This window comes from Parasteatoda tepidariorum, chromosome 4 (genome assembly GCF_982258835.1).
Source record: "Parasteatoda tepidariorum strain Cologne lab strain chromosome 4, Ptep-v5.0, whole genome shotgun sequence".
Lineage (NCBI taxonomy): Eukaryota > Metazoa > Arthropoda > Arachnida > Araneae > Theridiidae > Parasteatoda > Parasteatoda tepidariorum.
The window spans coordinates 62,966,337-62,979,667 of NC_141758.1; the positions used below are offsets into that span (position 1 = coordinate 62,966,337).

Below are 13,331 nucleotides of genomic sequence, written 5' to 3' on the forward strand. Positions count from 1 at the left end.
GAAACTATTTTAAGATGATCGAAAAAAGTGAAATTTGAAGTGAAAAGTATTCAAAAATTTATTAAAGTAAAACAAAATTCAACCATCACAAAGATCTCCTACCTATAGTATTTCATTTCATACAAAATTTATTCATTCTATTTTACGCCAATCCATCCATTTTCAAGAACTCTTGTCTCACTCCGTTCTAAAACTTAATTTCGTAGTTCCGAGAAGCTTCCTCGATTTGGTATCCTCCCTTTCTTACTTTTCTGCTGTCACTGAGCGTTGAAATTGTACACTCTTTACTTTCATGCTTTACTTAATTGAAATCTTAAAATTCAATATATTCAACTTTATCTTTCTTTTCCATTAAAGCAACACATAAAGATAGCAATAATTAACTTTCCCAGCACCCATGTTTAGAAAAAATGATCTCCCTTATTCCCTTTAATAATTTTTACAAAGCTCGCAAAATAAGCAAAGTTATAGCATGCATCTTCACTGAATTGCATGTAAATATATTTTGACTTTAAGTTTGAAATATTTCAAAGTTTGATGAGAAGAATTTGTTGTGAAGGATAAATGCGTTTATAAATTCATCGAAGGCTTTTTTATCGTTTCTATATTTCTGTTCCTCTTTCGTTTTTCTTTGTAATTCTTGACAGGATAGCTCATGATAAGGATGGTTGTTTCTAAGAAATCAAATGCAGCAACCAATGATACTCCAAGCCAAATTCCAATATAGCCACCAATATAGCTGAAAATTTCTACGCTCTAAAATAAAAAAATGACATTAGTTAGCTTTGTAAGTTGATTAGGCATATTGAATTTCATTCAAATGTAAAATTTATAATAATATATTTATTATTTTATGAACTATTATTGTTTTTAATTATGTCATATGTTTAAATATCATATTCGTAATTGTATAAAATGTGGGGGTTCGTAACTACACAAGCTGTAAAACATTCCAATTTGGTTAAAATTTTTTGTTAACAAACTTAAGCATATTAAAAAAAAAAGAAAAAAAAAGACGTGATTAATAATCGCTTAGGAATGACTTGAAAAATACATGCCTAAGATGCTATTTCACAATTCTTAACTTATCCCTTTCTCTTCTTCTATTAGTTTCGAAGTTACAAATTATGATTTTAAGTACATATTGATAAGTACAATTGATGAAAATACTGATGAAAATATTGATAAAAATACTATTAATATAATATGTTTTATTTTAACAAATATCTACACAAATTTTTAGAATTTCTACTATTTTTAATGCACATATTAATACAAAAAATTGGCATTGTTTTACACGGAATGCCATTTTAACAATATTTTATTTTCAAAGGAGCTGAATTAAAAGATCTAGTTAAGTTTATAATTCTACACACAAACAAGTATGAGATAAATAAATTAAATATTTAGCTAATACCGAATATTAGACCAATAAGTAAATTTGCACCCATTTCTAATTTGTTTGTATCATAGCGCAGAAATTTTTTTAAGAAGCAATTACTAAAACTCGCAGAATTGGCAAACATTCTATTTATGTGCCAATAGATGGAATACCAAGCATTCACAAATTTTAATGGCTTAATCTTACAACATCTGGATTTTTACTGATGTACTTGGTGCTTTTTGAAAGCTACGGTAAACTTAAATGTCTATAGTGTGCCGAAATAAGAGTTTAAATCCATTTTCAGCTTTGAAACCACGAGTTTTATCATTTAAATTTATATTTAAATGATACAAATCGCGGCATTAGACTGTCAATATTAAAAACGTATCTTATGAGAGTCGCATTATATTGTAAGCTGCTTTTTTAATTATTACTCTTAATTTTGTTACATTGAATAAACCTGTTACTTATCATCAGTTAGTTGTTTCAGTTTTTTATTCGCTTATTAAAATTAAACAAACACATTTTGAGAGACTTTTCTCCTTAAACGAAATTTACTTAAGTAAAATTTATTACCTCAAACTTTGGGTTATATCTATATGCATATAAAATTCATTACCTTAAACTTAGGATTATATCTATATGTATGTAAAATTTATTACCTCAAGCTTAGGATTATATCTATATGTATATAAAATTTATTACCTCAAACTTAGGATTATATCTACTATGCGCATATAGAATTTATTACCTCAAACTTAGAATTATATCTATATGCATATAAAATTTATTACCTCAAATTTAGGGCTATATGTATATGTTGTTGTTTCCATCCCATTCATTCTTATCTCAATATCAATGCTTTGACTAAAATAAAAATATTTTGATCCATTCAGAAATTATATAATTCAAGTACAAAAATCATTTTGTGTAATTTATTGAAAATTTCCATAAATTATCGATATTACTTAAGATACAAAAGTATTATGCTTCTTTTTCAACCTCATATTGCTATACTCAATTTAAACTGTTATTTTCCGCTTTTTGTGTTTAATTTTATAATTTTAATAAAATTTATTAATTTGTAAGTTTTTTAAAAATACTTAAAAATTTATTTATATATCTGCAAGTTAAAACTAAATAAAAAGTTTTGCAAAAGATAAAATATTTTTTTTAAATAGTTTAAATTGAAACAAAGGCAAGTTTTAAGGACAATTATTGTTTGAAGATATACAACTCATCCATAAAAAAAAAACTAACATTCGCTTCTGAGAAAAGAACGTGTAACATCATCTCGATTTACAAAACTTGTTTCTAAAGCACTGTTAGATATAAAAAATTTACCGTTAAGGTGCATAAAATTCTGATGGCTTTAACGACTATACCACCAAAACACTTTATTAGTTGCCGACAAAAACAGTTTCTTTCCAGAAAAACTACGTTACATGTTCACGAACCATGTAGTACAATTCATACGACAAAATTTCGACTATGATATAAAAAGTTATTCATGGTGAACTGTCATTTTTCTGCACATCTGTCCCTTAAAAGATTATTTTCTGTCCTTTGAAAAAAACTATAATGTTCCAAATACCATTAAGAAAGAAAAGTTAGGTAAAAAAATATTTTAAAGAAAGATTTCTAGAAGATAAGTATTTTTACTCGGTTTACTTAAGTTTTCAAAAGGTTTTGCGAAAAAAAATACACTTTCACAAAAATTAGTTCAACGTATAAAAACAACATTGATAACTTGTACCAGAAGGCCCGGAAGGTTACAGCTATCTTAATCATCAAGCAAACTGCATTTTATATTACAAATTCAGTTAATGTTAAACTATCTTATCAAGTTGTAAAGTTTACAGTGGCTTAGAGACAGAGTTAAGAAAAATTTGCAGAGTAAAGGTGATGTAAAATTTCCATAACTGCAACGTCTATTAAGCATATAACTGTAACTCTAATCGAAATTATACTAACATTACATTTTATTCTTTTTCTAAAAAATTTCATTTCTGACCTTCAGTATTATGACTTTTTATATTTATATAAATTACTTACTCAGGTGCTTTTTCCAGAGAGCATTCAGGCTGAAAAGGAAAAGTTTTATTGTTAAAAGGGCACTCTTCAGCTGAATAATCATATAAAACATAATAACAGTTATTAATCAGTAATACTTGTCATTAGGATATTTCGAAGCTAAGCGTCAATCGGGGTAAGATTAACACTCACGGAATACATCAATCATTCAATCGTAAGGCATCGTTTTCTATTATAAAATGATGGAAATTATTGCCCAAAGATTTCCAACATAAACATGTTGGTTGAGCATCATATCGTAAAATATCATCTTCCAACATGAAATCGTGGAAGTTTGTTTGCCCATCAAAATCCATTATGACATGATGAGAATTGTTGGATGTTGGTTACCATCAAATGAAGTTGGGCCAACATGAAACCAACATAAAGCATCAAAATATCTTGATGGTCCCATTAAGAATTTTGTCTTGGGTCCCATAGTTAGCCTGATGGCAAGGGTACTCTAAAGCATGATTTGTTTGCAACTGTGAATATATTTTACGTCAGCACTGTGGTCAGTGAGTGGCAAGTGCAAAATTCATGTCGACTAGCTTTCACTGGGAATCAAATCCGGGTCATCTCCTTGTGAGGCGAGATCCCTATTCTCTGAGCCACCATGGCTAATCGAACATTGTATAAAACAGAGAATAAAATAAAATTAGTAAGCTCTGCCTCTTACCGGTGTTCTCCAATCACCGAAGATTGCTATGAAACCTTATATGGTTTCCTTTGTAAACCATGCCCACTTCGCTCGCTAAGTTAAACCCATTTAAAATGTAAAATGCTATCGTAAAATTTAAAGAATATAAGTCAACTATTAAAATCTTTAAATTTAATTCCTCTTTAAAGAATACAAAATTTTTGTTAATAATAAGTTATTGAAATTAAAATAAAAAATTGAAATAAATGTCAGGCAATTAAAAAAAAACGTACGGAAACAAAACAATAACTATGCTTTTAAAAACTAATGACTATAAAATATTCACAACTTTGATAAAAACACAGCTATAAATTTTAGAACTTTGAGCTCTAACTGTAAAGCTGTCATATTACTTAATCATTTTGAAGTTAAAAGAATAACTGTGATTAAAATTATTATTGTTGATCCTGCATAGGTATGTCCAGCATAGTAGTTAATATTAAACAATTCGCTGTAAATCTTTTAATTCCTCTCGACTTATGGCCTGTTTACACGATTCAAGTTTTACGTTCAAGAAGCGTTCAAGATTGATTGATATTGATGGAAATCTGTTTTCATCGATGTTGTACCGTGTAAACGATTCGTTCAAGATCTTGGATCCACTTCTTGAATGTAGTAGCGCATGTTCTACAAGACATTCAATTTTTTCTTCTCCCAGCCAATCATCTTTTAGAATTTTGTGATGTCATAGGAAAACGTCATGAATAGCGGGAGGTATTTGATTTTTACGCATTCGCCGTTTTTTTTACTTTCTACGGGTCCTGTTCAATCGTTTTAAAAAATTTTCATCTGGTGTGTGCTTTTTCGTAAGTATTTATTTGTATTTTAAATTCATATTTCCTCCCTTAATTCTTACTTTTTTAATAAAAATGCCATTATTTGTACCTAGATATTTATAGAATGGAGTGGACTCAGGATCAAGTTTTTAAATTAATAGAAGAATACCGGGAAAGACCCCAATTATGGAATAGCAAATTCCCGGAGTATTCTGATAAAAATCTGCGCCAAAGGCATCTAGAAGAGTTGTCTTTCCTATTCGAAACTGATATAGAGACCATAAGAAATAAAATTTATGGGTTGAGAACTCAGTATCTTAGTGAACAGAAAAAGGTGTTAGATTCTCTAACAAGTGGAAGTGGTAATAAGTTGAATACTTTAATAATAAGAACTTATAATTTTTGCATAAATTTTTAATTCCGTGGCCTTCTTTTCTTTTAGTCTCTTATACATTTCTATATTTTTTTTCTAAAACCTCCATAAAAAGAATTTAAGTATAAAATATCCATAGTAAAATAAAGAATTGAAAAGTTCATAAATATTGACTGAGATTAAATCTGTCAGAATATTACTGAAAAAATTCATATATAATTAAAATTAGGGAATGTATTAGTATAGTAAGGGATGATAGAAAATCTATTTCGAGTTTCGGTATATGCGTGTATCTCTACCATTTGATGCCCTGGTCAGTAAGAAAACAATTAATATGAGCTTCTATATTTATTAATAAACTTAACAATGAAACAAATAATAATTAGACTGAAACAAAACAAAAATATATAAGAAATAGGAGCTTTCAAGAAATGCTCCTTCAGGCATGAGTGCATCGAGAACAACTGACAAAAAAAAATAATTTGATTGGCGACGAATTGACGCCGCCAAAAAGAATTAATTCGTAACAAGGGATGTATGATTCATTTTATTGATGATGTCAATATCTGTAAATCTAGATTCTTTCAAGGGAGAAGAGTGGGACAAAGTCCCCCTCAACTTTTGAGAGAGAAATTATTCCTTTTTTGGTATCTTAAAGAAATTTGCAGAGTTAGTGCTACTCTATAAAACCTATATCATATGAAGATTGTTTATTATTGTCACTTTTTGTTTAAAAATACTTCATTTTAAATCTTAAGTACACTTTTATTATAATTTCAATAACTCAATGAAATTAAGTAATTTCGAAAAATGGTTTTGGTATTATGGTATATATTTATAGGTCAAGTTAACCTACGTTCTACAAGTTTTATTTAAAATGAAATAAGTGACACAGTGACAATTTTGTCCATTCGGACAAAATTTTTAAGGGCTACGGGATCAGATACTTCCAATTCCTTCATCAAGGCATAGTATGCCCTACAGGCTTTCCTCCTTTCGGGAGTTTTCCAGTCTTTTATCCAAGTTGATCTCTTTTTGTTTTTTTGTTTCAAAAGAGAAACCGCCGATAAAGTTAAAATTGACGAAGACAAAACAATAACATCATCAACATCCATGGTTCAAAAGCTTCGCTTTGGCCAAAAACTCAAAACTGCAATCTCTGTGCTGTCACTGTCAACAAAACGAAACGAAAAATAAACAGTCACGCATGCGCAGGTTTATACCTCTGGCCAATCAGCGAGATTGCAGATCTTTTATCGTGTCAACGATTCATACGAGTTCTTGAAGCAGAAATATCAACTCAAGATCTCGAACGGTCTTGAATGGATATTCTTGAATCGTGTAAACAGGCCTTTATGCCTTAAATTTGGTTCAATTTTTGTTGTTCACGTGAGAAAAGAGTTTTCATTCAGAGAAATTGTAAACATGCACGTTTTTGCTTTTATGCTTGTGATAGTTCACGTGCTTGATATTTTAATTCTTTGTATCGGTGGTCAGCGGTATCAAATAAAAAAATAAACAGCGGTTTATTTGAAATTATTATTGTTATTAAAAAGAACCGCCTACTTTTCATCAGTCATCTTTAAAATTTTTATTAGAAAATCTTGTAACACATCTTAAAATAAATTTTTGATACGCAATGTCTAGAAAAATAAATATGACTATCAACTCGACTATTTTAAGCTACACTCAAAGTTTTATTTTCTATTTTTTCACGCAAAACCATAGAATTATTTTTTTTTATTTAAAGATTGTATTATTTTATACTTTTTCGTTTCAGGATTCGTCAAGTCTTTTTCTTAATAAAAAATAACTCCATTATTTCACATCTTTTTCTCAAAATTCAGTATAAACAGTAAACCTCGATATGAGGTCAGGTGTGTTTGTATCGTGTATACATTAGTTGAAAACAGTTTGTATAAATCTCTTATCTACTCAATTATTAAAAGAGAATTTTTAATATTGGAAAAGAAATCAAATTATCAATTAAATAACAGTATTAATTTAATTAGGGTGGAAAAAATTATGACATGGTTAAAAAATGACATGGTTATGATAGGAATAGAAAACAAATTTTTTGTTGCATTAGTACATGATCTTACCCAATCGGGGTGGGGGGATTTGAAATCTATAATCAGTTTTGCTCAAAAAGCGGCAGATTTCTGTCAAAATGATATTTTTATTTTATTTTATTTTTTGTCTGAATTAACAGGTTTACTAAGAACATATATGTTTACATTTGTACCTGTACACTTGTCTACTCCTTATTGCCTTCTTCCAACCACTCCCTATGTAGCAGAGAAGTGTGGACATTTATTATTCACTCGAGTGAATTTCAAAATTCCTGGTTAGTCTAATATATTATTAAAATGCATAACTGCGACTTGTAGAAAGAAACCAACTGCTGGTTTAAAATGAAAATCACGAAAATACTTGAGATTCATTCAAAAATTTGATGCAACAGAAAAAAAAATCGTTCCCCAGTGTAATTAATAGTACTTCCTTAAGATTCGGAGAGGAAAGTTAGTGGCAAAAAATCTATTAAAACAGTATCGATATTAGGTATATGGTATCTATTAAAAACAGCACGACTTACCATTACACCAGTAATAGTAATTGCCTACTGCTGTTTCAAAACATCAGTAGCGTCAATAATAGTAAGCTGATTTTTTAACCTTCCGCTAAAATAATTATTACCTATTTTCTGCTAATTTTGTTTTTTCGTGTATTACATATTTTGCGTTATTTTAATTACCATTGTTTTCGAATTATTTGGCTTTATAGAAACGCGTTATAAAAACACAATTACAAAACAAAATAAACACGTGATTTCAGTTAATTTCAGGAATAATAAATAATACGGTAACGTTGCCGTGACAGACATGCTATTTGCGTTGGTCACAGAGCTTGTAAGAAATAATAATTCATTAAAAACCGAGCAAAAAAATCTTAAACAGTTAAATTTATGACAGTGGCTAATACTAAACTAATTCAAAAATTTCGTTTTCAAACATCTTGGAACATATTAACGGAAATTTTAAAGCAATTTTTAGGATTTGGGGCTAAAATTGCACCTAGCACTCAATGCTCAAATTTGAGAAATCTAGCACAAATCGTTTTAAAACTGCAAGAAATTCAACATGGTGTTTCGAAGAAGAGAACGAGTGTAAAAAAAAAAAAAAAAATTATATCCCCAAATTCTCAAGCAATCATTGCTTAATACCAGGTATTTTGCAGTCACTGAGTACAAAATATCATATACAATAAACAGAACCTTTCTTCAAAATATATCTCAATCATTTCCAAAAACGTTAAAATAAATTTTATTATCATTGAAGTATCTAAATTGAAAGACATTTTTCCTCCCTTATTAATTTTTTCATGAACTGAGTTGGATTTGAAACCATCCATCTTGCCTTCAGGTTCCAATAAGGCACACTAGTTCAAAAACATACTTTACTTTATATACAGGGTGCTCTGTAATGACTTCCCTAAAAATGTTTTTTTAAAATCTAAATCGAAAATGGAAAAAAATATGCTCATTGGTGGGCACAAATTAATATTAAAGCAAAAGAAAATATTAAAAAGCTATCGAAATCTGACAAATGCAGAAGGGCATAGGTTTAACACATCGAAATAGGTTTGACAGTGGTTTGAAACTTAAAGGTGTTTCATGAAATCATCTTTCAACTAATATGGTGAAAGTCAACTTACCCGTATGTACTTTTCAGTCACTTCTCTTGTAACTTCATAACTCTCTTCACTAGCAAAACAAAATAGAAAAATAAATTCTTTGCTCATATTAGCTAAATCATTTTATAACACCTCAATTGCTGGTTTATTCACTTTTGTCGGCAGCAAATAACAACATAACTAATTGTATGAGTATTTTATTAATTTTAAGAAGAATTTACACATATATTTATCTGTACTTTTACCAAAAGAGAAAAGAATATCATAGCACATCGTTGTGATTGCTTTTTTATAACCGTTGTTTAACAGTCGAGCCAATTTTTTTGTTTACGACTACTAATGCTCAACTCCATAGCCTTGTAATATTGAACCAATCCAGAAGACAAGGAAACTCCTGTTCAGTGACCCGACACCATTTACTACACTACTTCGGTCTGCGGGGATCAAACCCATGACCTCTTGGAGATGGGCCAAGTGCTCTAACAACCAGGTTATCCCGGCCTAAAGTGGGTGATCCCAAATGGGATCGACCCTACGACCTAGAGGATATGAGTAGGGTGCCTTAACCACTACGCCATTAGAGCCTAGACTGTGTTTGTCTAAAAAAAGATGTGGAAAATGGAAATAAATAATTCGAAAATGGAAATACATAATTTTTAGCTCTTCATTATTGCTGAAAAATACAAGTAAAACTTTTTTTTTATGGATAACTCAAATAAATTTTTTAACATATGATTGAACTGACAAATAGTTATTTCGTGGTAAGTCACTGATCTTAGAAATAAGGAATTAAAGAATTTTATTGAAATTATTTTAAAATTCAAATCAAATGCACGGACCAGGTAGGAAAATTTGCAGAGTCAATTTGCATCATAATCTTCATAGATTCAAATTTGTTTGCGACTTTAACACAATCAATATTTTTTATTAGTTATTAGAGTACTATTAGAGTTTATTCTTAGAGAAATAACGCTTAATCTAACATGTTTGCAGTAAAATTAGCACATATAATACGCATAAAAATCTTAAAATTATCACCACAGACACGTTGCTTTATTATTTTTATACACTTCAATACCTGCAAGTGACGTAGTGTGGATATCTAGATCCTGATTGGTTGTTGAAACGTGGCATTTGCTTACGTTAGCAACTGTTCTTTCTATTCTATTTCGAGTACGTCAAATTTGTCAAGTATGAATTCACTTAAGTGATAAATTTTAAATTTTTTCACAAGGATTTATATTTGCTATATATTTCAAGCAATCGAATAATTATGAATAATTATTCATCTAAATTGCCAGGTACACAAATCAAAAATATATCATAATTAACATAGAATTTATAAACAAATAATAAATCTAAGTTAAGTATAAAACGTAGATGAGAACGAACTACATTTTAACAAATTCGATTTGTGATATGGTTCTGTATTTAATTAACTTCACGTTAATTAGCGTTCTAAATTATGAGGAGAAACTTAGCTCAGCTTTTATACGCCATCTTGTTTATAAGCAATCAGCATGTACTGACGTCATAAGTTACACGTATTCGTGTTCTTTTTATTTTCGATGGGCATATAGCATTCTAAATTATGAGGAGAAACTTAGCTCAGCTTTTATACGCCATCTTGTTTATAAACAATCAGCATGTGCCGACGTCATAGGTTACACGTATTCGTGTTCTTTTTATTTTCGATGGGCATATAGCGTTCTAAATTATGAGGAGAAACTTAGCTCAGCTTTTATACGCCATCTTGTTTATAAACAATCAGCATGTGCTGACGTCATAGGTTACACGTATTCGTGTTCTTTTTATTTTCGATGGGCATATAGCGTTCTAAATTATGAGGAGAAACTTAGCTCAGCTTTTATACGCCATCTTGTTTATAAACAATCAGCATGTGCTTGACGTCATAGGTTACACGTATTCGTGTTCTTTTTATTTTCGATGGGCATATAGCGTTCTAAATTATGAGGAGAAACTTAGCTCAGCTTTTATACGCCATCTTGTTTATAAACAATCAGCATGTGCTTGACGTCATAGGTTACACGTATTCGTGTTCTTTTTATTTTCGATGGGCATATAGCGTTCTAAATTATGAGGAGAAACTTAGCTCAGCTTTTATACGCCATCTTGTTTATAAACAATCAGCATGCGCTGACGTCATAGGTTACCCGTATTCGTGTTCTTTTTATTTTCGATGGGCATATACCCAGTTGCACATTAAGCGCAATTTTTATTGCTTTAAGTGCTGATACTAACCTTGAAGAAGAATGGAGAAATAAATAAGTCAAAGTTATAAGAAACGGCCTTAATAAAGCCCTCTTCATCAGAAAATTAATTACTATACTTACTAACATGCTGGCTTGCAATTTTGTTTTTCGCATTCTGCAATTACACTCTTTGGCACTTCCACTGCAGATTCTGCAAAATTAATTATAGTTAAACAAAAATCAGACTCCATCTTTCACTGCAATTAAATTTATTTTGAAAAGACAAATATGAGTTAAAGAAACTAAAAACAATGATATTGTCTACTAGAGGAATAGATTTTATCTATTTTGTCCTCAATTCAAGTGTTTAAAAAAATTAATGATTTGATTGAGGTGAATATATTTTGAATGAATATCAAAACTGGATTGAGCCAAGAAAAATAGTTCTAAATGATATAGTATTTCTCTCCTAAAATTCAAATGTGTAATCACATGATTGTGTCTAATCACGTGGTTGTGCATGGCTTTATAATGTTATAGCTTTATAGCTTGGGTATGTAATACGCTGAATCAATTTTCGTAAGACTTAATTGAATACCTGCAGGTAACGTCATGCTGGTGGGGCGAAACTGATTGGTTGACTCACCCGTGACGTCGTTGCCGCTTCCAATTATGTGGCAGTTGATTAGTCATGAAGGTAAACGACAAGAAACTTGAAAAACTTAAGATATTTTACGCTTATCGAATACAACACACGGCCAGTATGCATTAAAATAATAATGATATTTTACATTAGTTCACTTTTTTAAACCAAAAAGTAAGCATACGAAAGTATAGCATGTTGATCATATAATTTCAAATGTCAGTTTTTACAAATTTTAAGTGCAATTCGGAATTTTCAGGGCAAGAGTGGAATATATCAACCGATTTTTTAAATTTTAGTCTAAAGTTTCGGTACTTATGAGCTATTTCGTTGGCAATTTTCGCCACCACTGTCCTTTAAGTAATTTTGGTATCTTCCAAATTTATTTTTTACATAGTAATTGATCATAAAACAATATGCAAAATCAAATATAACTCATTGAAAGCAAAAAGTGAGAAAATATTTAAATTTAAATCACATCCAATTTTATTTTCAAATAACGTGAAAATGGTAAACGGGATAATAGGTAAGTACTTAATTTTTTTCTTTTTACAAGAGGCATTTTTCCCCGCCATAGCGTTTGGTAAATTAAAACTTTTTTTCAGCCCACCCTAATAAGTGGTTCTTCAAAAATGTAAAGTAAGCTATCGAAGATAAGAAGCAATTTCAGAAACTAAATGAAACTAGTGTTTCAAATTAAGAGGATTTTGATTATTTCTAAATAACTCCAAAAAATAAACGAAATTATGCAAGATACAAGCAAAGCAATTATTCAACGTTTAAATTGCACACGCATGCTCATGCATAATAACCTTTAAAGTAGGATGAGAAAAAGAGGTTGTAGAATCGAACAGATAAATATGTTAATAAAAGGTTTGATCCCCATTTATTTAATTTTCGACTTTATATTTGTTTCAAACAATAATTTCAGACAAGAAATGAGATGGCTTTTGACTTTCCTGTAGCAGTTGGTCCCACACGATCTTCAACTACGTTTTCAGCTCCAAAATGAAATTGCGATTTAAAATTGTCCTCTTTTGAACACAACTGTCTGACTTCATATAAATTTAGAGAACTTTATATAACACATGTGGCACGCATTATGGTACTGAATTAAAGCTAGCTGAAACCCTGAAGAGGAAAGTACGTATTTCCAAGACATCATCTCTATATCTTTTTCTAGTTATAGTACCTCTTTCCAAAATCTAGTGAGGTGCGCTTGCACCTAAGAACAGTGTTTAAATTTCCATAGTATAATATAGTATATTTTAATATATAGTACACATTAACTCTATATAGTATATTTAAACTTTCATTTCTAATCGATCAAGAAACTGCTTGCTTTCTTTCAAACATTTGTAATTTATCGTTAAAGCTGCAACGTTTAAAATTCTCTTATGCTTTTCAACCCAAAAGCTTTTGATTACAAGTAAAGTAAAACACAAAACGTTAATAAATAATTAAAAAGATATTTCT

The 13,331-nt window shown here is 29.8% G+C and overlaps 1 protein-coding gene and 2 long non-coding RNA genes across 3 annotated transcripts in view; 1 reads left to right on the forward strand and 2 right to left on the reverse strand.

Moving 5' to 3' along the window:
* Positions 1 to 40: 40 nt before the first annotated feature.
* On the reverse strand, positions 41 to 11,419 carry LOC139425761 (uncharacterized). Its single transcript, XR_011636907.2, has 5 exons — positions 11,354 to 11,419; positions 9,021 to 9,069; positions 3,440 to 3,468; positions 2,179 to 2,251; positions 41 to 756 (listed from the first exon to the last, which is right to left on the reverse strand). It is a non-coding gene; the product is annotated as an uncharacterized LOC139425761 (long non-coding RNA).
* LOC107446956 (uncharacterized) overlaps positions 3,436 to 13,331 on the reverse strand; it is a 26,225-nt gene continuing 16,329 nt past the window's right edge. The window contains exons 8-10 of the mRNA XM_087162195.1: positions 11,354 to 11,423; positions 9,021 to 9,069; positions 3,436 to 3,468 (exon numbers count right to left, since the gene is read on the reverse strand). Coding sequence (XP_087018321.1) covers positions 3,436 to 3,468; positions 9,021 to 9,069; positions 11,354 to 11,423 — 152 coding nt within the window. The remainder of the gene's footprint in view (positions 3,469 to 9,020; positions 9,070 to 11,353; positions 11,424 to 13,331) is intronic.
* LOC147811009 (uncharacterized) lies at positions 4,533 to 5,357 on the forward strand. Its single transcript, XR_015433096.1, has 2 exons — positions 4,533 to 4,963; positions 5,047 to 5,357. It is a non-coding gene; the product is annotated as an uncharacterized LOC147811009 (long non-coding RNA).